Here is a 27,616-nt window from a genome sequence, read left to right on the forward strand (position 1 = left end):
AAGCAAAAACAAGGTAATGGATTGTAACAATGAAGGAATGATGAAATAATAAAAGATGATGACATAAAGAAATTCTGGTGTTCCCAAACAAGAAAATGGAATGCTTGTGAGTGACAGCAAGCTCAGGGTGCCTGTGCGTCGCTGAGGTAGAGTGAAGAGGAGGTCACGGAAGCTGAGAGGACTGAGAAGCTGGAAAGTCGGGCACGTGAGGGAACATCAATGTGCATACAGCACGAGGAGGGGACTGGCACTGAATTTACCAATGGTCTGGGCATCAGCAGGCACTGAGAAGCAGGATCGGGATTCAGTGATGAACCTGAATAACACGGGCCTCAAAGGAGGAGAAAGGCTGATGAGCGGTGACAGTAGAGGGAAGATCTGGAAGCGGTGATGGGGATCAAGGATTATCCCAACTTTCCCACCATGCCCAATAGTCGGGAGTAGGAGAGAAATTGCAAGCAGTGCTGGAAAGGATGCTAAGCCATGCAATGTTATCAGGAGGAAGCCAAGTCTCAGTAAGGGCTAGAGGGTGGAAGGAATGAGAAAGAAGGCTTAAGATAGAAGAAAGGCTGTTGATTATGAAGGCCCCAGTGAAAAGGATGGCTAGATTTGGAGAGGGATGTGGGAGGAAGGCAATGAAGAAAGGGAGAGGGAGGGGGCACTTGGGGATGAGGAATAGAGTTTGCACACTAGGAGTACATAAATCAGACGGTGGGAGTATGCTAACCATTAAGGAGTGAATACAGGCAGAGTTATCAGTGACTGGAGAGAGGTCCCCTGCAGGAGGGATGTGATTAGACTGGCCAAAATCCTTCCTTGAGGTCCAACTTTGTAGGAAGGTGGTGATATTGTGTCCTGTGAGGTCCTAGAGGTCTACCTTACAGCAGGCAGGAGAAAAAGGAGGTGCCTCATCAAAAGGTCCCATCCCCCTAGGTGGTAGAAGGTAGCAAAGATCTTCTTCTAGGGCAGGTTGATACTGGAGAACGCCCTCAAGACCATAGCCAGGAGATAGGTAGCAAGCTCTTGCTCCTTTGATCCTCACAACAACCCCAAGAGGTAGGTGCTATTCATTACCCTCATTTTATAATTAAAGAAACGGAGGCAACCAAAAGTGACTTGCCCAGAGTCAGACAGCTATTAAATGTCTGAGACTGGATATGAACTCAGGTCTTCCTGATACCAGGTCCAGTGTTCTGTTCATTGTACCATCAGACACAACAGCTGGAGAAGACCCTGGAATGGGACCAAAGGAAGAATCTTGAGCTAGAGCCAGTGTCTGAGCCCAGATGTGCTTAGAGAAGATGCTGGGGCTGGAACAACAGAAGCCTCAAAGTGAGTGGTAGGGTCTTATCTCCAGATAGACAAGGAAGTAGAAGTTCCTGGGGCAGGACTGATTATGGAAGCCTGGAAGAAAATGGGGAGCCTGGAAAAAGGAAGAAATTGAAAATTAATGAGAAAAAACCAATGTAGAACCAAAGTCATGAGGAAATAGCAAAGGATGGAATCAAGGGAATGACAGAAGATTAACTTAGTCAAAGAGGAGAGCCAAGATATTGCAGATAAGGAAATGGAAGGGCAGTTTCTGCCTTCTACCAGCACTGGGATTTTTGACTAAATCACTCAACCTCTTATCCTCATCTGCAAAGTAGGAATAAGAAGACCCACCCTAACAATCTCACAGGATTGTTATAATCCAGTGAGTTGATTCCTATGAAAGTGCTTCAAAAGCCAAAAAGCCCATACAAGTACGTTACTATTATTAATGACTGAAATACACACCCAGAGAAAGGAACAGTTTTAACAAAAGGTTTGATTTCACATACCAATAAAATGTTATCTGTTTTACCCCCATTTCCCTCATTTCCCCCCCCTTTTTTTTTTTGGTGAAGCAACTGGTGTTAAGTGACTTGCCCAGAGTCACACAGCTAGTTAAGTGTTATATGTCTGAGGCCGGATTTGAACTCAGGTCCTCCTGACTCCAGGGCAGGTGCTCTATCCACTGAATCACCTAGCTGCTCCCAAATGACAATTACTGAATGTCTTTTTTTTCCCCTGAGGTAACTGGGGTTAAGTGACTTGCCCAAGGTCACACAGCTAGAAAATATCAAGTGCCTGAGGCTGGATTTGAACTCAGGTCCTCCTGACTCCAAGGCTAGAGCTCTATCCAAGGCTGTGACATCTAGTTGCCTCCATTTCCCCCCATTTTAAGAGTAAAAAAAAAATTCTTTTTTTTTCAAGTTAAGGTTTCCTCTGTGACTACACTGATAATAGGAACTGATCAGACCCCAGTGATAACAGTCCAACAATAGGAGAAAAAGATAAAAGCCTATTCCATCAGTTTGGATTCAAGGAAAAACATGTAAGAATGATTCAAAAATGAGCAAGTAATTTCAAATGGACAAAAATGACAATTTAAAGAAAAAACGACTATTTTTCCTATGCAGGAAGAAGAAAACAGAAAGAAATCATTTCTTTTCACCTCTAGTCAAAGTAACCAGATGAGTACCTCCAAGAGAACACAGGTTCCCTTCTCCAACTGTAGGAGGCATTTTCACAAATTGGCATAAGTTCAGCTGCTGCTCCTTGTACCACCGCTAAAGATTAATCTGCCAGCTCTTAAGGCTTTTCTACAAGGGGAACTGTTTTGTGAATTCTGGTCTGCTTGTAAAGGAACTATCTTCCACTTTCTGTTCCAAACTTCATATTTTACTTATGCTTTTTCTGGATTTGCCTTTAGATGCTGATCATTCCCTGTCTGGAATTTTCTTTTTGTTTAAACAAGAATACAGAAGATTTAAATTTAACTATACTGCAATGAATTTGTAACTTCGTTAAAGTGCATACATTGGCGCAGATCACAATCCATCCATGCTTGTTCATTCTTGGTCATCCTCTATGAAGGGTCTACCCAACATGCTGGAAAGCTTACTTCCTCTAAGACCTGGGGTCTAGGGCTTCCCAACTCCTCTATTTCTGTTGATACCACCATCCTTCTAGTCACACTGATTCTTAACCTTGGAGTTATCCTCTTCTATTTCCACTCCCTCACCCTTCGTATTCAAGTAATGGCAAAATCTTGTTGGTTTCATCTTTCCAATATACCCTGTATCCACTCACTTGGTTGTCACCCCGGTTCAGGTAGGTCCTCATCCCCTCTTCTCTTGACTATGGAAGCAGCCTCCCACTTGGTCTCCCTACATCCAGTTGTCTCCCTTCCCCAATCCACCCTTCACAAAGTTTTTAAAGTGATATTCCTAAAGCAGATTTGACCATATAACTGTCCTGCTTTAGTGGCTCCCTTTTGCCTCCAAGAGCAGTCTATCAGTCAGTCAACTAGCATTTATTAAGCACCTACTAGCTAGGTAGCAGATGCTGTGCTAAGTACAAATTCTCCTGTTACACATTCTATGCTCTTCACAATCTGGCTCCAGACCACATTTCCAGGCTCACTGCACATTACCCTCCTTTACACATACAACATTTCAGCCAAACTGGACTCCTTACCATTTTCCCCATAAACTACTTTCTCTCTCCCATCTTTAAGTCTTTGCATAGCTTCTCTCTCATGCCAGCAATGCAGTCCCTTCTTGGCTCTTAGAATCCCTAGTTTTCTCAAAGGCTCAGCTTAAGGGGCATAACCCACAGGATACTTCTTCGACTCTTCAGCCCCAAGTTGCCACAGTCCTACCCACCTAAGGTAGTTTTTTTTTTTACCTTATACATAATTTGTATTTACTAAGTCACATACACCTTTCTCCTAAAAGAATATAAACTCCTTGAGCCCCGAAGTATTTGTATTGCCAGCACCTAACACAGTGCATGGACATTTAATATACGCTTCTTGGTTGATTACCAGGATAGTGCCGAGGTCATCCATCTTTTTTCCTTCCCTCTTACTAAATGACCTGTGCACCTCCTTTTCCAATCAGACCTGTCCTTCACAATGTCCTTTATACCACTTCTTACACACAAGAGGTACTTAATAATGAACTGTGCCCCTATGTATCTCTCCATTGTCGTCTTGGTCAACCACCATTATAATTCTTCTGCAAACTACATGATTCTCAGCCACGTAGCATCACCAGGAAGAATCCTGGTTCTAAAAAGGTACATTTTCATAGCAGCAAGCAACTTGGGATCATTAAAAGGACTGTGAAATTTCTTAAATGTGACTAAACACGACCTTCTCTTCCTGTTCAATTACAGATCCAGCTTATCATCCATAAGTACTGCCTGACCAAGATGTACCAATCTACCAAATAGGTGAAATTCACTACCTGGAATTTCTTTTTAATTGCCTGTTGCAAACCCACGCAGAATATTCTGTAAATCAAGGCCTCTTTTATATGAATTTATTTTAACCTTCTTAAAGGATTTAATTATTTACTCTATGTTCAGGAAATATTTGTCTGTATTTTTAGGTGAAAAAAAGTTGAGCACTTGAGTTGAAAACATCTACCACATAAAAGATAGAAGAGATGTAACTAGAAAGCAATTCTTGTTAAAACAAACAAAAAAGTCAAAGGAGTTTCAATGCCTCGGTATGAGTCAGTAGCATGATGTGGCAGACAATAAAAATGGGTATGACCAAGCATCATGAAGGATAAAAAAGAATAGATGGGTTTCATGCTAAAATGGTATACCAAAAAGGTCAAGAATTGGTCGATGCATCTGTTCTCAACCAAGATATGATATTACTGTCTTCTTAAAATTAGAGACTAGAATCAGTATGCTTAACTAAATTGGAAAAGATATTTATCAAGACCAAAGCACATTGCAAACTTTAGAGGTCCATATAATTGTCAAAGTGCTTTGCATATACGATTTCCTATGAGGTCCCAAACAGCCCTCTAAAGTAGGTACCATTGGTATTTTCTCCACCTTACAGATGGGGAAAGCTTAAGTGACTTGATACTGATAAGTCAGCAAGTTGGTGTCCCAATCAAGAAGTGAACTCAGGTTTTCTCGACCCCATGTCTAGTACTATGCCATGGGAAATAGTCAATTTGGAAATTAAGATGAGAATTTAAAATTTAACACAATACTATAAATTACCCAAACTTACTCATGTTAAAATTAGCGTCAGGCAATAATAAAGGTTTTGAATACCTGGGAATCTTCTGGAAATGATCAGGAACAAAACAAATTTAGGAAAAATACCCTCCAAGTAATGAATGGCAGGAGATGGATAGACCACTGGATTTGAAGTCTGAAGACCTGTGTTTGAATCCCAGATATGCTACCTCTGTGTACTTAGGCAAACCTAGATCTCACAATTGATTTATCCAGTATACTACAAAAACACATATTCTTACAACTATTCTACTAACCAATAAAAGATTAATCTTCAAAACTAGGTACCCACTTGTACAAGTGTGTCATTTAACAATAATGACAATGGATCATCTTTTAAGGACTTGTGTGATTTCTAATACATGCGTAGGAGACACTTGTTATAAGAAAACCAACATAGATACATTTTGCTTCATCAAATCAAATGTCTAATTATAGTCAACAGACAGTAATTACAGCGGAATCTAATATTCTCTGCGCCTTTCAGTCAATTGTGTGACTAAATATGTGGTCTTCTGTATATTTTTTAAAGCTTATCTATTCCCTTCACATACTCTTATCAAGGATGTCCCTCAGTGTAAAAATTTTTCTCATATTTTATACAAGTGGAAAAGGACATATTTGGGGTGAAGAGCTGATATTTTCTTGATTGCATTTTTTCCATAGCACAAAACTTCTGGGTATAATTGGTCAATAGTGTTACTGTCCAGGCCCAAGGGTGGGGAACCTATGGCCTTAAGGCCACATATGGCCTTCTAGGTCCTTAGCTGTGGCCTTTTGATTGAGTCCAAGTTTTGCAGAATAAATCCTTTCATTAAGGGGATTTGTTCCAAGAAGTTTGGATTTGGTCAAAGGGCCACATTTGAGGACCTAGAGGGCCCCATGTGGCCTCGAGGCTGCAGGTTTCCCACACCTGTCCTAGCCCTTGTATTCTTTAGTGTCACTTTCTATTTCTTTATAAGGCACATTGGGGAACTGTAATGTTAATGTACAAATGTAGACTTCCCCTGTTATTAATGGAGAAGTGTGTAACAGAAATACTGACATATCTTCCATTTTTCATCTGTTTGCTGTCTTTCCAGCTGCAATCCCTGCCCTATGCCACTTGGGCTAATTTTAACCTAAAAGGTATCGAGGCCATTCTAGAGACTTAGTCGGCTCAGGTAACTAAAGGCTCAGGTTGTTGATAGCACTTTCTAGTTATACGACAATAAAACAGCCACAAGGAATTCCAAGGGTTCACTCATGCTCACGAAAATGACCTGCACTTAGATAAATCAACTTGAAGTGTCCTCAATGCCTATCTTTGTTGAATGTCCTCCTTCCATGGCTAAGTAAAAGAGCAGCTAGGTGGCACAGTGGCTAGAGCACCAGGCCTGGAGTCAAGAAGCCTTGAGTTCAAATCTAGTCTCAGACACTTACTAGCTGTGTGACCTTGGACAAGTCATTTAACCTTGTTTGCCCAAATGCCCTCCTCTGTAAAATGAGCTGGAGAAGGAAATGGCAAACTATCCCAATATCTTTGCCAAGAAAATCCCAAACAGGTCATGAAGAGTCAGACACATCTAAAACGACAGAATTGTACTGGTGTCTCACTTTGTTTCAATACTTGAACTTAAACTACCAGGGTCCTGGGTTCCCAGAACAACTTGCATGACGCTGCAGGATTGGAGCATGGTGACCTAAAAGTAGAGGATGGGCAATGCAGAAGAAAGTGAGCCCAGAGCAGTCTTCATGCTTTTGGGGACACCTCTGGAGATGGAGATTGCTTACTATGAGGTGTCCCCCACTTCTGGAAGATCAAACTGCCTTTGGCTCAGTGTTTTAAGAACTGAATCTTAAATATAATTAAGGCAAACTCTTTTAGGTTCACAGTTATGTTTATCCCTGGGCCTTTCAACTTGATTAGTAAACCCTCCTCCAATTTCTACTATTGGATTTACTTAGAACTCAGTTTACCTTCAAAGCAGCCAGGAGAAAACTTACTTTCAAATGCCTCTCCTAATAATTTGCACCAAAGAATCACAACCAAGTCCACTGGGCAGGATGCCATTTGACCTCTCAAATGACAAATGAAAAAACAAAACTCGCACATCCTTCAGTACAGCTGTTAGATCCTAATATTCTATGGATATGAGAAACTGAATTTGGGGGGATTGAAAGCTGTGATTTTCCCGTCATTAAAAAAGACAAATACTAAAGGAGTAGAAGTACTCCTCCCTTCCTAGGACTAGATGCCTTTGTATTGCTATTGGCTATCACCACCCAACTGCCTCAGAGGGATGTCACTGAAAGAAAGCCCCACCAAGTTTTAAAGCAGTCATAATTATGGATGAATAGGGAAAGAAATGCTTAATTTTGTATGGCTTTTTGGAAATGATGATGTAGTTAGCAAGCAGTCTTCAGTCCTATGATTGCATAGTAACATAGCCAGGAAGTTGAAGTGTGGCATGAGGGACCTTTCCAGGAAGAGAAAGCAAAGCAAGGCATATCCATGGAATCTGAAATCTAAGATTAGATCTAATTTAGATCTAACTGTGCTAAGAACCTGTGAGTTTTATTTGTTTTCTAATTTGGTATTCGAGGGACCAAATGGAAATCCCACCCGGTGGACTTGGTTGTGATTGCTCAGTATATGCCATTGGGAGAAGCACTTTAAAACACAATCCCTGATTCTCTCCAGGCACCCAAGGCTTTTCTGGAATTAAGGATAAAGACAGATGTGCCAATTGCACCCCCAGTTAATTTGCTGTGGACAGTCAGGAGTACTCCATCAGCTGAGAACATTTCCGCTCTCACTCTCAAACTGTGAACAGAGGGGTAGCAGTTAACCATGGAAGAGCAGGTAGCAGGTAGAGAGTGGACCTCAGTAGCAGTGGGTAGGAGGCAGCAGGCAGAAATGCAGGAAACTGAGATGATAAATTATCTGTCCACAGTTACATAGCTCGTAAGGGGCAGATCTAGAATTCAAGCTCAGGTCTCCTCTTTCCAAGTGCCATTCAGATGACTCTCCCAGTGGCTCATTTATAGTACACAAAGCATTTCCCCCATGACAATTCTATGTGGAAGCTAATTCAACGTTTCCTATTTTACAAAGGAAGAAACAGGCTCAAAGACAGTAAAAGGCTTGTTCATGGTCACATGGCTAGTTTCAGAACTGGAATCCAGTACTCCTGACTTCCAAGTCTGGTGCTACCACACTTCACCTAGAGATACCAATTACATAAACCCAAACCATTTAAGAGGAGTCTTCTCCCTCTCTACTAGCTCTTTCCTTTCTTCCGACAAACATGCTTAGGTCTCTCTTATCCTAAAAACAAGACAAAACAAAAACAAAAATCCCTTCTCTTTACCCTGATATTTCAAGGCTACAGTTAGATGAAGCTGTTTCTATTATCTTGCATATACATTAAGATAAATAATAGCCATTGGAATCTCTGAACTATTCAAACAGTACATATGGTATGTTTTGTTATTATTTCTAAGCTGGCCTGTTTTTTTAAAAAAAAGTTTAATTCACATGAATATGCTTTCTCAAAAAATATTCTACAAAGTAATTTTTAAAACATTTCAGATATTAAGACTGTTGTTATTTTTTATTTTAACATTTGAAGATTATATAAAAACTAGTAAAGGCAATTTTTTGTACTATCTTTGATGTAGGGAATTCCCTATATGGCCCTTTCATTGATGTAGGGAACTCCCAAAGAGGAAATTCCTTTGACCAGTGTCAGGTACCTGATCTGCAATTTGTAGTCTATGACAGCTGCCTGCATTGCTAGGTTGAGTGACTTGCCTATGGTCACACAGTCTGTATGTCAGAGGTGGTATTTGAACCTATGTCTCTTGACTCTGACTCTGGCTCTATCCAGTGTCAGTGCTGCTGGCATGCCATCTTCCTAGAGCCATTAATAACATTCAACCACCTAAGACTGAACAATAACAGTTCTGTGACATTTTTAGATTCCTCCCACAGTACCATGCTGGCCATTTCCATTACCCACTTCTGAATAAAAATAAATATATTCACATTTGATCCAAGGAGACAACTGACTGCAGAATTTGTGTTGAACTCTCAACAGACCTACAAACCAATGACAAAATAAGGCCCCAAATTCCTACCAGGAATTTTCTTGGCCCATCCAATCATGTGAACCAGCTCCTTGTCAGCCAGCTTGGTCAATGACATCATCATGGAGGCTTCCGTAAACGGTTTGTTGGGACGACTCACAAATACATTGGGTGGCTCTGCTTCCAGGAGAGACAGCACAAACTGCTCAGGGCTCAGGGCATTCATCAGCAGCTCTTTCACTCGGGTTACATTTTCACTGTTTTGCTTTGCTTTGCTAAGATAATTCATTTGCTCATCTGCATTCCTCTGCCTTCGTATAACTCGATATCCACATCTTTCTCTCCGGGAACCTACAGATGAAGGGAAAGGGAAATATTAGTAAAATGTTTTCCCCTCTATTTCTCCTGCCAACCCTTAGCATTTCCTGTGCCCTTAGGTTGGTGAACCTGAGGTCAATTATCTGGACAAGTGAATATCCCTTCTTTGTATGTGCACTGTATATTATTAATAGATTATATATAAAACAAAACAGGTAATATACATTGTATATAATATATATTATTGCTAAGCTAATATATTATTATGATACACTAATATAATATACATACAATATTATAGAATTTATGTTATTTCACTATGTTAATATGTAACACATAATTTAACAATATCTATAATCATGCACAATATGTCAATGTAATTATATATTATCTATAATGTTATACATAGAACTGGTATGCCTATAACATTATATTAGCATAATATTGTGCATGTTATGTATTGTTATATAGTATACACACACTATATGCATACAATATATATGATTCCATCTCTAAAGTTAAGTTCTGTTTTGCTTTTAACTATGGACTATTTTATTCTGTGTTATCAGTTTTTAAAAGGGAAGAAAAGGAAAGGGAAAAGAAATACAACAGAGGAGGAATGGGGAACAAAGAGGAGGAACTTGCTATTTTCACATAACTGGAATGCTGGCCTTATGCGTATTGGTCTTATGGTCTAAGTTCCTCTCCACCTTGCTTTCCCTCAGGGCCCTTCTTCCTTGTTTTTCCCCATTCCATGTATCTCTCTGTCTCTTCTCTCTACTCCTAGCAGAGATTTGGATTATTTTAAAACTGAGGGTAAATCAGGACTAGAAGGATTGAAGGTAGCATTTTATTTTGAAAACTGGTACAAAATGGAATAGGAATATTCCTTCCCCAATTCTATCTTCCCTGATTAATCCCCTTGTCCTCTCTCCCTGTCCCCACCTATTTCTCTATTGAGGATAATAATAATAAGAGCTAACATTTACATAGCTCTTACTGTGTGCCAGGCAGGTGCTAAGACACTTTACAATTATCTCCTTTGATCCTCACAACAACCCTGGGAGGTAGGTGCTATTCTTATCCTCATTTTACAGTTGAAGAAACTGAGGCAAATAGAGGTTAAGGGACTTGCCCAGGGTCGCATAGGTTGGAAGGGTCTGAGGACAGATTTGAACTCAGATCTTCCTGACTCTAGGCGCAGTGCATCACCCACCTGCCCCAAACTCTTTGTGCTTGTGTTCAACCCTTCTTTACCAGCTCAGATAAGAATGAGGTTCACTAGATGCCTTCTATCCTTGTGCTTTCCTACATATATTTTCATCAACTCCAATTACGCAAAAATGGTAAGTTCCTCCCGATTTTCCCCTATTTATTTTCTGGCATATTTCTTTTCCCTTCCATTTCTTACCCCTTTTAAAACAAACCAGTAATAGAACACTTACTACTTGCGTGACCTTAGGGAATTCCCTTACTCTCTCGGCCTCAGTTTCCTCCTCTGTAAAATAAGAGCGCTGCGAGATGACCCATAAAGTCCTTTCTAGGTCTAAATCTTTAACCCTATGATCCTTTCCCCAGATTCCAGGACAAAGCTAGCTAGTTTTAAGTAGAGGCAGAACCAAGCCTAAGGCATAAACAGTTGTGAGAGGGGCAGCATAGAGGGCAGTCTAACTGTAGCCAATGTTGTGCAGAGCAAGGCAGCACATCTGCACTGTGCGGTATAGGTCAGAAGAGAACCAGGAGGTATAGAAACCAACCAAGGGAGAAATCAGTGGCAGTGTAGAGAAGAGTCTAACTAAAGGTACAGTTATACTAAGAAAGACTGCCACAGACTGAAACTGAGACCTGTTAAAGACCTTAGATTAAAAAGGCCAAGGTCTCCCACTACATCCAGGGCCATCTCCAGTCGCCCTGATCTATATCTTGTCACTGCACCAAGATGGCTCCAGGGGAGAAAGCGAGGCTGGTGACTTTGCACAGCCCTCCCTCACTCAAATCCAATTCACTTGCATGTCATGGCATCACCACCCTGACGTCATGGTCCTCTTGGAAAACAAAGAGTATTTTGAAAAGTATGAAGCACCAAATAGATGTGAGAGGGTGTTATTGTTCTATAAGGAAGTGCTAGATTATGTGGTCATGGCTAATGCTATACAAGTTTAGGAAGACCTAAAATCAAGGATCTGAGGTCCAGGCAGTGGCTCTAACATTAGCTGGTAAGGCAGCCCTAGATGAGTCACTTCCCTTCTTAAGGCCTGAGTTTTGCATAAAATGAGGGAGTTAGATTAGATGACCATCTCTCAGGTACCTCGTAGCCCTTTTGTTATAAAATTGCCTTTTTTATATGCCCAGCCCCATGTAGATCCCTCCCTCTGCCTCTTACTGATTCCTCAAATCCTTCCATTAGGGCTTCATTCCTTTAAGCAGACCTTGACTCTTTAAAAAAATGTGAATTCTCCTAGGAAAAGAGTAATATATCAAATAATTTGTATCCTAGGATGAATTAATTTACGCATTTGATTTCTGGACAGAAGGCTGGCATATAGGACATGGAATACCTAGGAAGGGGTCACTAAAAGAAAAGAGGAATCCAGGGGAAGAGGAAATTGGGATAGGGGAGATAAGTAGAGAAAAGTTCATATAGAAGGAGAGAGATGCCAACTCTGCCTACCTTCATAATTTGGACCAGGACAGGCTTTCCACAGGGAAATTCAAGAAAAAACAAATTTAAGTCAGACAGAAAAAAAGGCTCCTTGGCCTCAGTTTCCTCTTCTGAAAAATGAGGGATTAGACTCAATGGCCTTTAAATTCCCTGCCAGCTCTAAATATCTTTTTCGATCATATGCCAACACCATCTAAAATAATTTCCTAACACATAGAGCTGGCCACATCACTCCTCTACTCAGACTCCAGTGGCTCCCTATCACATAATATATTAAATAAAAAATTCTCTCTCTGGCAAGTCCTTTATAACCTAGCCCCCTGCCACCCCAGGCAACTACCTTTCCAGTCTTCTTACATCTGGCTCCCTGCCAGATACTTTGTGATCCAGTGAAGTGACCACTCAGCTCATCCTCAAACAAGATACTCTATCTCCTGACTCTGGGCATTTTCTTTCTTTGTTCAAAAATTAATTATTTTTTCCCAGTTACATGTAAAAACAATTTTTTAACATTAATTTATAAAACTCTGAGCTCTAAATTCTCTCCCTTGCTCCCTCCCCACACCCTCTGATTGAGAAGGGAAGCAGTTCAATATAGTATATACATATGTAGTCATGTAAAACATATTCATAACAGTCATGTTGTGAAAGAAAACAGACCAAAAAACAAAAACCTTAAGAAAAATACAGAAAGAAAAAAAAATATGCTTCAATCTTTATTCAGAGATCATCAGTTCTTTCTTTGGGAATGGATAGCATTTTTCAACATAAGTCCTTCACAGTTGTCTTGGATCACCGTATTGCTGAGAATATTGCTGTTATTTTGTAAACAGTACATTTCACCTTGCATCAGCCTGTGCAAGTCTTTCCAGGTTTTTCAGAGAGCATCCTGCTCATCACTTCTTATACTACAACAGTATTTCATCATTCATCTTCTATTTTTTCATTCTTTTGGTTTTGTTTTATTGTTTCTTGATTTCTCATAAAGTCATTAGCTTCCATTTGCTCCATTCTAATTTTTAAAGAATTATTTTCTCAGTGAGCCTTTGGACCTCCTTTTCCATTTGCACAATTCTGTTTTTTAAGGCATTCTTCTCCTCATTGGGTTTTGGACCTCTTTTACCATTTGGCCTCGTCTGTTCAAGGTGGTATTTTCTTTAGTATTTGTGTGTGTGTGTGTGTGTGTGTGTGTGTGTGTGTGTGTCTACTCTACCAAGCTCATTTCATTTGTTTTTCATGATTTTCTTGCATCATTCTCATTTCTCTTCCCATGTTTTCTTCTGCCTCTCTTACTTGATTTTCAAAATCCTTTTTGAGCTCCAGTATGTCCTGAGACAACTCCTATTTTTCTTGGAGACTTTGCATGTAAGAGCTTTGACTTTCTTGTCTCTTCAGAGTATATGTTTTGATCTTCCTTGGCACCACCGTAACTTTCTCTAATCAGAATTTCCCTCCCCGCTGTTTGTTCATTTTCCCAGCCTGTTACTTGACTTTTAACTCTTTGTTAAGGTGGGGCTTTGTTTCCAGGGTGGAGGTCCCAAGCTGCAGGGGGTTTGTGCAGCTGTTTTCAGAAATACGTCTAGGACCTGTAAGTTTTCAGTTCTTTCAAGGTGGTATGATCTAAGGAGGGGTGCTTACTGATCTCCTGGCCTGGGAGCAACCACAAGAATTCTTTTCTGCCCTGCAACTACAAGTAGGGTTCCCTCCTCCACTGTGGAAGTTCTGCTATGCTACTGCTCTTTTTCACCCTGGGATCGCCACCCAAAACTGTAACCCAGACCTGAGTATAAGCAAAGCAACAGAGTCCTGCCTCGGTGCTAGCAAAAAGACTCCTGTAGTGTCCTTCTGACCAGTTGTTTGACCCCCTTACCATCAGTGAGCTGAGAGCTCCATAAGCAGCTGCTGCCTTTGCCACTGCTGATTCAAGCATTTCCAAGTCCTGCTTCTCGTTTGCTATGGCTGGCACTGTGCTCATGTAGCCTGCACTGGACTGTGCTTCTCTCTCACCCAGGTATGACAGACACTTCTTCTTGACCTTCCAAGGTTGTCCTTGGCATCTATAGGCTGAGAGGTCTGGAAACCACCACTGCTGCCACTGATTCTGTTGCCCCGAGGCCTGCTCCAGGTTTGCTGGGGCTGAGTCTGTGCTGGCGTGACCTGTGTTGGACTGTGCTCCTCTCTCACCCAGGTGCAACAGACCTTTCCTGCCAATCTTCCACCTTTTCTTGGGTTGGAAATTTGTTTCTATCCATCTTTTTGTGGGTTCTGCTGCTCTAGATTCTTGTTTAGAGTAATTTTTAAAATGTATTTGGAGGGTTTGGGGGGAGAGCTCAGGTGAGTCCCTGCCTTTACCATCTTGGCTCTGCCTCCAGTGACTCTCAGCATTTTCACTGGCTGTCCCTCATTCCTGGAATTTTCTTCCTTCTCATCTCGGTTCATCTCATCATCTTATCTGGCTTCCTTTAAGTCCTAGCCAAAATCCTACCTTCTATAGGAAGCCTTTCTCAATCTCTCTAATTCTAGATCCAGTGCCTTCCTTCTGTTGATTATGTCCTATTTATCTCATACATACCTTGTATGGGCATAGTTGTTTGCATGTTGTCTTCCTCCCACCTCCCACCCCCAACATTAGATTGTGAGCTCCTTGAGGGCAAAGAATACCTTTTGCTTTTCTTTGCATCCCCAGCACTTATCATAGTGCCTGACACATAGTAGGCATTTAATAAATGTTTATTGACTAACAGACCATCTGTCAGTTCTCTTCCAGAAGGGTGGAAACTAGGAGCACTGGACAAAAGTTAGAGAGGCAGATTTCAGCGTTATATAATGGAGAAACTTCCTATTGATTAAAATAGTCCAAAAGTGAATGGGCTGCCTTCTAAGGTACCCAGAGCCAGAAGTCAGAGTGGAAACTGGATGCCCAATTGTTGGGGGTGTTCTTGCTCAGGGTAAAACAGATGGTCTTTGAGGTCCCTTTTAACTCTAGGATTCCATGACCATATGACTCTGTCCCTGGAAAAATGACATTGTCATCTGCGCACTCATACAAGGCTGACTTTATGATTTGTAAACAAGAAGACTGACACCTTGAATAATATCTACAAGGAATGCCAGTCAGAGGCTTGTCTTCTGGATTTAAGACTGGTACGTTTTCTCAATTGGCATTAAAAAAAACAATCCCTAGTGGTAAAGTAATTAGCAGTGGTGGTAGCTCTGGTGTAAGTTGTTGGGGTGGCATAAGACTAGGCAGAGGCCCAATTTTATCAGGGATTTTTTTCCCTTAAAGTATTCTCTTAACTTAAATGAGGTTAAAATCTAGTTTCTCTACCTGAGCATCACTTGTCTGTTGTCTAAATTCAGTTTCGCTTTTGCATATTTTTAAAATAAATATGAATTTAAAACAGGGGCCCAGGATTGGAACCTAATCTTCCAAGCATAAATAAACAAATAAACAAACAAATAAATAAATGAGTAAATAAATGAACAAAGAAATAAGAAAGTGTCTCTTACCTTCCACTAACTACAAAATAAATTTCTTCAGAAGATAAGAGATCTTCCTTTCAGGGACCCTTCAAAGCAAATTTAGGCCACTTGTTGGTAAGATTTAAAGTCTAAAATGCAAATCTTTCTGCTAGAGTGGTACAAGCACTTGACCCATATTCCCACATATTCCCATTGCAAAATGTACCAATGTAAGTATAGCTAAGGAAAGAATAGCAAATTTCTGACCATTCAGTTCTCCTTTGCAGAATGTATTTGGGGTTCAAAGGAACTTCCCTACTAGAAGTAAACGTGATTTCATTCAATTCAACAAATATTTATTGAACATCTCCTACAACACTGATACTGTGATAAGCACAGCAGGAGATACAATTAGGAGTAAGATGTATAACACACTTTCAAAAGTTTTAAAATCTAGTGTGAGGGAAAAGGTTGGGACGAAATAAGGTATTTTTCCACAATTAGTTAACAAGCATTTCATCAGCATTTACTTCTTTAACATAACATCTAACTTAATAAGTGTATATCTTTGTAAATATGTATTTAATAAAAGATATGGTTCAATATAACATTTAATAAGTGTGCTAAGTTTTGGGAATACAAGGAAAGGCCCCAAAAAAATCCCTGATCTCAAGGAGCTCAGTCTAAAGGGAGAGACAACCAACAGCTATGTACAAATAGAGGGAAGGCACCAACATTAAAGGGATCAACAAAGTTTACAAAAAAACTGATGAATAAGAGAATTGAAAATACACATCAATTATTGTACTGATCAAATTATCTTAATTTGATTTCCTTTCTGAGTGGAAAGATACGGCAGCCAAGGGTGACACCAATTTAAAATGAAAATTCTGTTGTAAAATCTTACAAAAAAGAATGATGGAAGGTGATGGTGTAAGCACTATCGCCTTAGACAGGAAAGAGAAGGGAAATCAAGCTTAAAGAAAGCTTGGTGAGTTGTATGTAATAAATTGATGCTGTACTATACAAGCTTTTTTTTTTAGTTCTTTGTGTATGAAAATATTCATATTTGTGGGCATGTCAACTCTGTAATAATTGTTTAAATAAAAAAGGTTTAGTAAGACGATGAGTTAAGCAGAGCTATTCCAACAACTTTGAAAAATGGAATCGTTCTGTAGAGATTTTTATTCAAACTATTTTTACTATCAAGGATAGTAGAGCCACCATTTTAGACTCTAACATCACAGTCCTGGACACACTTCTTGAAGAAGCAGAAATGGCAGCAAGAAAAAAAATGGTGAGAAAAGCAGCTGCAAAAACATTCAGAGATCTATATTGGCAGCAATGTAATTTTGATAGCATTGAAGAAGGTGAAAAGTATACAGTTGCAAGTTGTAGAATACAGTAGTCTGAGGAACTGAAGTTCAAAACCACTCAGAGGTGAACAGAGAGGTGGATGGGGGCCACCAAAAGGCTGCAATACGTGACAAACAAGGAATTACATAGAAGAAGCAAGATAAAGAATGTCAAAGAAATGTACAAACATAAAAAAATGATATGCTTTTTGGGGTGGCAAAGAATTAGAAATTGAGGGGATGCCCATCAATTGGAGAATGGCTGAAAAAGCTGTGTTACACGATTGTGAAGGAATACTAATGTGCTGTGAGAAATGATCAGCAAGATGCTTTCTGAAAAACCTGGATAGACTTACATGAACTGACACAAAGTGAAATGAGCGGACCAGGAAAGTAGTGTACACAGTAACAATAACATTGAACAATAATCAACCATGAATGACAGCTCTTCTCAGCAATACAATGATCTAAGACAATAGGCTTTTGTTCAACCTATTTCCTACAATAATGCCCGCTATTACGTCTTCACAACACCACAATGTTATAAAGTGAAGGTACTGATTTTTAAATTCCCTTTTGATTCAAACATTTATTCAATGTCTTGCAAGACCTGGAGAGAGAGGAGAGAAACAAAGACATTCAGGGCCTTCGAGGACTTTATATTGCAGGGAGCTGGGGAGTAACATACAACATAAACACAGCAATGGCCTCAGACACTTAACGTGTGACCTTGGGCAAGTCACTTCACCTTAGTCTGCCACACTTTCCCATTTGTAAAATGGGTGTCATGATAGCACCTATCTCCCAGAGCTGTGAGGATAAAATGAGCCGATAATTGGAAAGCACTTAGCATAATGCCTGGCACGTAGTAAGCACTACATAAATGTTAACTACAATGATGACTGTCACTGTTATTACTGAAGTGCTTTGCAAACAGTAAGGCATTATATAAGCGCTTTTTAAAGAAATAAGAATAAGAATTATTATTATTAAATAAACAAAAGGTAATTTTAGGAGGGAGACAGCATTCACAACTGAATTGGAAGAGAAGGGAGGCCTAAGCAGAAGGTGGCAACCTGACATGATTCTTGAAAGTAACTAAGAATTTCAAGAATCAGGGTTGAGGAGGCAATGAATTCTGGGTACGTAAGTCTATGTTTATATTCAGAAAGGGAAGATAATAAAAACAAAAAATAATAATAATAGCTAGCATTTACATAATACTTTAAGGTCTTCAAAGAACTTTATCAATATTTTATCCTCAAAACAATCATTTTATAGATGAAGCAAATTGAGGCAGAGGTTGTGTCTTGCAGAGGCTCAAACTGCTAGTAAGTGTCTGAGGCTGGATTAGAGCTTAGAGATTCCAACTCTAGGTCCCACTGAAAGGGCAAGAGTTCAGGAAAGGTTTAGTAGGTCAATCTGATTGGAAAGTAGAGTGCGTAAAAGAGAGAAATATGAAATAAGACTGAAAAATAGTTTGGAACCAGAATACAAAGAGCTCTAAGTGCCAGACTGAATTGTTTCTATTTTATCCCAGAGGTATAAATTAGGAAAGATGTGAGGAGGGAGAGGAGAAGGAGGATATATGGTCAGACTGGTGCCTTAGGATTGCAATCCTTCAGGCAACCTTATTTTGGCAGCTGTGTGGAGGAGGTATTGGAGAGGGGGGAGACTAGAAAACAGAAAATCATTAGTTTGGCTTTGAAGAGAAAGAGAGAAATAGCCTAGGAGTTTGAGGGGATATAGCAGACCCTAAAGAAGATTTTTCTGTGCTTGCTTTTTTTTTTTAAATGATAAGGGAAACCTGAGAATGTTTACAGACAGAGAAAGAAATCAGTGGAGAACCAAAAAATTGAAGGTGCAAGACAAGGAAGGATGATTACTCTTAACAAGGCCATTCAGTAGACTGGAAAATATATGATCAAAGGCACATGTGCAAGGGTTAGCCTTGGCAGGGAGGAGGTATCCTTGCTCAGGGAAAAGACTAAGAAGATAACAAGAGATTCCGAAGTTGAAAGAAAGGAAACTAAGGGAGTTCACATTGGATGATCTGTGGTCTTGGAGTCAAGAAGACTTGGGTTTGAACCCCACCTCTCAGGCTTATTAGCAACACAAAAACAGGTCAATCACTTAATCTCCCTAAGTCTCAGTTTCCAAATCTGTGAAAGAGAACATAATACTTATTGTACCTGTTTCAGGGGATTGTTATGAGAGCAAAATGAGATAATTTATGTAAAGGACTTTGCAAACAATGAAGATGTAATATGTAAGAGTGAGTTACCATGAGTATTGATGATTAGAGCTAGCACAGGCATGAGAGATCAATGTCTTGTCACCTATTTTAGCATCCTAATTCTGTGAATAAAATATATATATAACATTTTTCTATTATGCTAGAAATCAAGAGATTCCCTTACACGAGAAAAGGAAGTGCATCAAAATAAGGAAAGACTCTAGTTATGGAACCCACCTTCAAGAATGGTTGGGAGGACCGCATGAGACAATTACTTTTCATGCATTCCTTGCACTTGTCTGTCTGATGTCACAGTATTCTGTTTTATTTAAGCACCAGTGTATTTACCTATCCGCCTTTTGATGAGCATTTAGGTTGCTTCTAACTTCTCCAGGAGCAGGATAACTGGTGTGAACCATGATTTCTGGCTCAGGTTTTGGTTTTCAGACACTCTCATTGTATATTTTGAACAATACTGGCTATGACTTAACTGCTAAATCCAACATCCTCTTCTCAGTTCCTACTTCATTTGGCCCTTTTATTCACTTTCTTTTGTTGTTATTCAGTTGTTTCAGTCCTGTTAGACTCTTTGTAACCCCATTTGGGGTTTTCTTGCCAAAAACACTGGAGTGTTTTGCCATTTGCTTCTGCAGACCATTTTACAGATGAGGAAACTGAGGCAAGCAGTGTTAAGTGACTTGCCTAGGGTCACACAGCAAGTAAGTATCTGAGGCTGCATTTGAACTCAGGAAGATGAGTCTTCCTGACTCCAGGCCCAGTGCTCTATCCACTGCACCACCAAGGTGTCCTTATTCACTTTCTACCCTGGTGACATTTTTCCGTGAGTTCAGATTCTCTCTTTTGAACTCTCTTTTCCCATGTCATCTGCACCTGAAAATCAAACAGCACGTCTAAAGGCACCACCATCCTTCCAGTCACCTCAGTGTGTAAGCTGGGAATGATTATTGATTCTTGCCTCTAACTCACTGGCCATCCCCAGGCAGTCTCCAGGTCCTGTCCATTCCATCTCCATAGCATTGCTCACATCCCTCTCCTCTTCCCTCACATGGCTCCCACGCTAGAGCAGACCCTTACCATCACTTAATTGTGAACTCCCTGACGACAGGGACTATCATTTGCTTCTTTTTGTATTCCCACCACTTAGCACAGTGCCACGCACATAGCAGGCACTTAATAAATGCTTATTGACTAAATGAACCAGACCACTCTACACGCTTCCCCACTGATCCCCCTGCCTTCCTCATCTTCCACACCTCAGCCCAAATAACCTAATCACATTAAAGATCTGACCGTGTCATGCTGCCTCTTGAAAACATTCCACTGACACAAGGATAAAATACAAGCTCTTTGGTGTGCATTTAAAGGCTTCCACTCCCTTACTCTGACTTTCCTTTCCAGAATGGATTTGGAGTCAGGAAGACTTGGGTTTGATTTCTCCCTCCAACACACACTATGGGACCACAGGCAAAACACTTCACCTTCATCATCACCTTGTGCCTGGACTATTAGTCCATGCTGGTGATGCAGCCTGCTGGCTAATCCTCCCTGCTTCCAATCTCTCCCCATTCCAGTCCATTCTCCACTCAGCTATGAAATTAATCTTCCTAAAGTGCAAATCTCACCATGTCACCCTCTAGTTAATCAACCCCAGTGGCTCCCTGTTACCTCCAAGATCAAATATAAGAATCCACTGCTTGATTTTAGAAAGTCCTCCACGACTTGGCACCTTTCTACCTTTCTGGTCTTCTTACATATCCCCAGGTGCTATGGGATGCAGAGACACTAGCATCCCTCAGTGCTACTTCTGCAGATTCCAAGCATTTTTCCCTGCCTGGAATTCTCTCCAATTCCATGCCTGGAATTCTCTCCCTCCTCATCTTTGCGACTCACATTCCTTGGTTGCCTTCAATTCCCAGCTGAAATCTCCCCTTCTTCAAGAAGCCTTTCCTAATCCTCCTTAATCCTGGGGCCTTCCCTCTGTGGTTATCTCCCATTTATCCTGTCTATATCTTGTCTGACCAGGTAAATGGTGCAGTGGATAGAGTGCTGGGCCTGGAGTCAGGAAGACCCAAATGGGGTCACAAAGAGTCAGACACGACTGAAAAGGTTTGTTTATATATACTTGTTCATCTGTTTTCTTCCCCAGTGGACTGTGAGCTCCTTGAAAGCAGGGATTGTGTTTTGCTTTCTTTGTATCCTCAGTGCTAAGTACAGTGCCTGGCATATAGAAGGTACTTAATAAATGCTAGATGACTGGCTGAGCCTCAGTTCCCCCATCTGTAAAACTGGGATAATAATACCTATATTACCAACCCCAGAGTGTTGTTCAGAATGAACATAAAGTGCTTTGAAACTTCAAAGTCCTACACAAATGTCCATCATAAAGATAATTCATAAACTCTGCTCCAGCCAAAAGGGACCCCTAGCTAGACTCAGAATAAAATATCTCATTTCCTGCCTCTACACATTTGTACAAATTGTTCCCCATGCCTGGAATATGCCTTCACTTCATTTCTACCTCTGAAAATCTTGGCCTTTTTCAAGACTCAGCTCAGGTATCACCTGTTCTGTGAAGGTCCCTAAATCTAGCAATTTAGTTAGGTTTTCTTCCTTAAAATACCTCATCTGATACACATTTTGTGTGTGTATACATACATACCCATATACATACACACACACACACACACATATCTATATCATAATCTTCCTTCTATACCCACCTGCCAATAGATTGTAAGCCCCCAGACAGCGGGGATTTTTGGTTTTGCCTTTGTATCCTCACCATCTAGCCCAGTGCTTTGCAATTAATAAATGTTTCACTGAACATGCATGACTAACCCAGCCTAAGACACCTACTAGCTGTGTGACCATGGGAAATCACTTAACCTCAGCTTGCCTTCATCCACTAGAGAAGGAAATGGCAAACCACTCTAGTATCTTTGCCAAGAAAACTCCACAGGCAGTGCGGTCCATGAAGTCACAAGGAGTTGGATATCACTGAACAACACTAACAATAACAACAACATGTAGGAGGGATGTGGGGGCAAGGTGGGGAGTAAGAAGGAAAGGAAAGGAAAAGCATTCTCAAGGAGAAACTCCAAGTCCCTGATTAATTCCAAGGCATCCTTTCATCACAGAGTCACATTGAAAGATTTCTAATAGGTTCACAGAAATCATTCCCGGTCCTCTCTACCTCTGCCATCCTAGCCTTGGCCAAAATCCTGTCGAATCATAGAAAGGCTCATCAAAACCCTCATGGATTCATGACAATCAATGTAGCCTAGCTTCCTTTTCTCCTCTCTCCAACGCCACTGGTCCATTCATACCGAACCTGCTATTTCATTAACTTTTGGTTTCACTATAAGTTGAATTCATTTACCTATAGTTAATATCATAAGACTTTGGGTGAAAACTGGTCCATTTTCATTGAATTCACAATTTGATAAACTTTTGGTTTCATTAAAGTTGAATTCAGTTCCTATAGCATAAAAATACTACAGTTAATGATATGGTCATGTAATTATATATTTGCATATAATATATAATTATATTAAGCAATATAATTATATATTTGTACATGATATATAATTATATTGGGCAATATAATAACATATTTGCATATAATATGTAATTATATTAGGTAATTTATGTTCACACATGACTGTATAAATACATTAGGCACTATAATTCTATATTTATATAATATGAAATTATATTATACAAGACAGTTGTAGATTTATATAATGTGCAATTGTATCAGCTAATATAGTTATATATTCACATATGCTATTGTACGTGTATTATACATTAAATCAGTATGAAATAATACAGTTAGCAAGAGACCTTAGGTGAGTAAAATACAGTAAACGTGGAAGTAAGCTCACCACATTTCATCATTCCAACTTCATAACATTTCCGAAGTCTACAAGCCTGGCAACTTTTGCGTCGATTCTTATCAATCGTGCATTGATTTGTAGCTGGACAAATATAATCATTATGTCCTATTTTTAAAAAAAAGCCAGAAAAAAGGAAATTTATGATTACAATATTTTGTTTATGCACCTTCTGGTGAACAACAGTAGTAACACAGCATAGCTGAAATGTTTTGCTTTCTCTTCCTACCAGCTAAAAGACCAAAAGCCTTCTGGCATGAAGGAACAAGCCATGAGGTATCACTGAAATCAAAGAAAGACATGTAGGTTCAAAGATCAAGGACATTTACAATATCCCAATGTAATGTGAAATATAATGTAAGTAAAGTGACTTAGATTACCCCATTCTCTGCCTCTGCGTTCATACTTTATTCTGAAAAAAATGGGTATCATTAGAAATCTCTCTTGAACCTATTCATACATGGAAATGAGACAGCCATGCAAACAAGTTGTATACTTACATGCTTATCTATCTCTCCCTGCTTTCTTCCTTACATTTTAAATACAAAATTAAATGTGTGTGTGTGTGTGTGTGTGTGTGTGTGTGTGTGTGTGTGAGAAAGCCCACAGCATTCAGATAAGGAATAAACAAAAAGGCCAAGTAATTTTTGTAATCTTAGTGAAAATGAAGACAAGAAACTCGATGTCTCAAAATGGAAAATTTGGTGTGTTTTGTCAATAAACTGCTACTGCTGGAAGAGTCCCCAAGTTTTTCCATGATCCTTGTTTTGAATTCTGAATCTATTTCCCCATAGCTATAGTATCATAAACGGTAATTAGGTTTCCAGGCTGGCCTACAGAAGCCTAGCAAACCCACATGTCCAGTAAGTGGAATATTCATGTGACTATTTCAACTGTATCTAATTACTTTTTATAACATTGCTTCTATCCAGCACCTACAAAATGCCAGGCACTGTTCTAAGATCTGGGGATACAAAGAAAGGCAAAAGACAGTTGTCCCTGATCTCAAAGAGCTCTAATAGGGGAGACAACTTGCAAAAAAATATGTACAAATAAGTCATATACATGATAAATTGGAAATAATCAATAGGGAAGACACTAGAATTAATGTGGATGGGGAAAGACTTCCTGTAGAAAGAAGGATTTTAGCTGGGACTTGAAAGAAGCCAGGAGAAGACAAGGACAAAGAACATTCCAGGCATGGGATACAGTTATTAAAAATGCCCAGAGTGAAGGGGGCCGCTAGGAGGCACAGTGGATACAGCATCGGCCCTGAAGTCAGGAGGACCTGGGTTCAAATGTGGCCTCAGACTAAACACTTAACACTTACTAGCTGTGTGACCCTGGCCAAGTCACTTAACCCAATTGCCTAAAAATAAAAACATAAAAAAAATTGTTTAAATGCCCAGAGTGTCATGACAGAAACAGCAAAGAGGTTAGTGTCAGCGGATTGCAGAGTACATGGGCGGTTACAAGGTAGTGAATAAGGTTTAAGAAGACTGGTAATGCCATGAATGTCAAACAGAGGATTTTATATTTGATCCTGGAGAAGAGAAGAAGCCACTGGAGTTCACGGAGCAGAGGGGTGACATGATCAGACCTGCACTTTAGGAACATCAGTTTGACAGCTGAGTGAAGGATGGACTGGAATGGGGAGAGACTTGTGGCATGGAAACCAAACAGAAGATTATTGCGATATTCCAGGCATGAGGTGATGAGGACCTGCCCCAAGATGGCAGCAATACCCGTGGAGAGTAGCAGCTGCATGTGAGAGATGGCACAAAGATTAAATAAAAACCCTTTGCAAGTCTGGATATGAGGGATGAGAGAGAGTGCAGTGTCATGGATGACACCTAGGTTGTAAGCCTGAATGTCTAGTAATAGGAAACCTAAGAAGACGCGAGAGTTTGGGGGAAAGATAAATGAGTTCAGTTTTGGACATGATAACTTATTCAATTTGAGATGTCCAACAGGTAGTTAAAGTTGTAGTTCTGCCAGAGGCAGATAAATAGGTTTCTCCTTCCCCATTAGATGGTGAACCTCTTGAAGGCTAGGGTGGTTTTTAATCTTTTTTTTTGTATCCCCAGTGTTAATTCAGTGATTGGCACACAGCTTGTTGCCTTGATTTCTTGGAATAAAGGAAGGCAGCTGTCTAGGTCAGTCATTCCCATTCAGCATTTCCCTAGTTGTGTTCCCAATCATATAACAAGAGGTTCTATGGGGGAAATTTTGATTATATCAATTTATTTTTATTTTAAAACATTAAATATTATCCCTATGAAACATTTCATGAGCCAAATTTTCCCATATGATCCTGACTCCAGACACAGAATGCTAAAGCGGGATGGGACACTGGAGATCATCTAGTCCAATACCCTCATTTTACAAATGAGGAAACTGAGGTACATAAGGACAAAATTACTTGCCCCAAATTCTGTAAGTCAGCGTGAAGGAGAGGCAGGATAGAAATTCAAGCCTTCTTAGTCCAAGGACAATGTTCTTTCTACTACCTCACACTGTTTCCTTACATAGATGTCTCCAAAAGTCTATTAGATGCTATTAATGCTTTTGAGATTATTAAAGCTTAAAACTGCCCTAAGACTTTTGGGACACTCTACGTTTTGCTCCAATGTTTGCTTGCCCCATTTTATTAAAGTATTTTTCATATCTTTACCCTTCCCCCACCCCGTAGAAGCATTTAAACGTTCCAGAGATCTATTTAGAGGCACCTAGATAGGACAACGGATATGGCACTGGACCTATATTCAGGAAGACCTGAGTTTAAATGCGGCCTCAGACATTTGACAGCTGTGTGACCCTAGACAAGTCACTTACAAGTCTGTCTCACTTTCATCATCTTTAAAATTAGCATCTACCTCCCAAAGTTATTGTAAGGATAAAACAAGATAATATTTTAAAGTACTTTGCAGACCTTAAGCTGCTATGTAAATCTTGGCTATTACTATGTTTTAATAAAGCCTCCAATCACTTTCTGGACTCATTAGCCGGGGAAATGCGTCCCTAGGAGTTCAATTTTGGAACAAAGGTCACCCAAAGAAGTTCAAGGTAGGCTGCTGGACTAGACTTTTTACAGGTAGGTTTTTGGATGTGTGTTGACCGAGTGTTTATGACTGGCCATTTCTAAACCTGTGCCTGAAAACAGAACTGCTACTTCATTTGGTAGACAACAGAAATTTCTGAAGGCAAAGGAAAAGATATTCAAAACATCTTCAAGGTTAAATAGTCATGGCCACAGCACTTCTAGCAAAAAAACATGATTTAATTAACAAGAGAATTAATTTAATTTTGCACTTCCCTAGTAACCACTGATTCATGAAAGTGATTTGTGATTGATTTTTATCACAAGCACAAAAATAGGCAAAATTTAGATAATACATCCTATAGAACTGTGTTATCACTGAATGACTGCTTTTTTATGTGAATTTGTGATACTGGAATAAACATTCTTTCAAAGAGAAGAAGAAAATATACCTCAGCACAGTTTTGTTTTCTAAAGAAAACAGAAAAAATTAACTTTTCTAAAATGAAATTTTATTAGGGCTATCACCTACAGGTTTCTCTTCATGCATGAGGGAGTCAAACCCCTAACAAATATACCCAGAACACTTCCTCAGACTTTTCCTTGCCCTCTTCACTCTCTACCTTTTCTTGTACTTATCTGGGAATATAAATAATAAAATGTAAATTCAGCAAGGGCAGGGATAGGCTCTAGCATGAGGTCCTGCACAAAACAAGCCCTAATTAAATGCTTAAATTGAATTACAACAGTAACAAGCACCTTTCTTCAAATGTCCTTTGACAAAAAATCCAAATCACTTTAGACATAGAGGGTCTTTATTGTTTTCCCTTGGTCCTACCAGGCAAAAAATTTGTGCTTTGGAGTTCTCTTAAAACAAAACAAAACAAAAACAGGGAAGGTAATTACCCTACCATAGCTTCTGTCTTCCTTTACAGTAAGTTAGCTAGCACCCAAACTCTATGGCAGAGAGCACAATTCTGATGAACCATATCGTTTGAACGCCAAAAGTACGTTTGTCTAAAAGATAATTTTACGGAAAACACACGAGTCAAGTGCTGACGTAGAGGTCAGAAGAAGCAACATGAGGACATTCTCAAGGTCACTCTGAAGAACTTTAGAATCAAGTGGAGACATGGGAGACTGGTACAGGACCACCCAGCACGACGTGCCCACATCAAAGAAGGCTCCAGGCTCTCCAAAAAAGAAGAACTGAATAGCTCAAAAGAAACGTGAGATGTACACATTTAGAGACATCTCTACTACAGATATTGCTGTGGACTGTTTGTGCTCCACCCATGGTAAAGCCTTCTAAGCTCCTATTGGTCTGATCAGCCATAGTTGGACACACTGTACCTTGATACCAACAAGGTGATGTAATTTTGGTCCTCTTTGAGAACGTACAACCACCACACATTTTAGTTCCTGAAAATGTTTATAACTGAAAAACCTGCTATTTCCCTTTAAAAGTTAAGCATAATTCTACTG

At 39.8% G+C, this 27,616-nt stretch overlaps 1 protein-coding gene across 1 annotated transcript in view; it reads right to left on the reverse strand.

The window, feature by feature from the left end:
* Positions 1 to 27,616, reverse strand: part of ESR2 (estrogen receptor 2) — a 73,520-nt gene that overhangs the window by 33,315 nt on the left and 12,589 nt on the right. The window contains 2 exon segments of the mRNA XM_020986537.2: positions 9,196 to 9,495; positions 23,083 to 23,199. Coding sequence (XP_020842196.1) covers positions 9,196 to 9,495; positions 23,083 to 23,199 — 417 coding nt within the window.

This window comes from Phascolarctos cinereus, unplaced genomic scaffold, assembly GCF_003287225.1.
Source record: "Phascolarctos cinereus isolate Bilbo 61053 unplaced genomic scaffold, phaCin_HiC Scaffold_3;HRSCAF=262, whole genome shotgun sequence".
Taxonomy (NCBI): Eukaryota; Metazoa; Chordata; class Mammalia; order Diprotodontia; family Phascolarctidae; genus Phascolarctos; species Phascolarctos cinereus.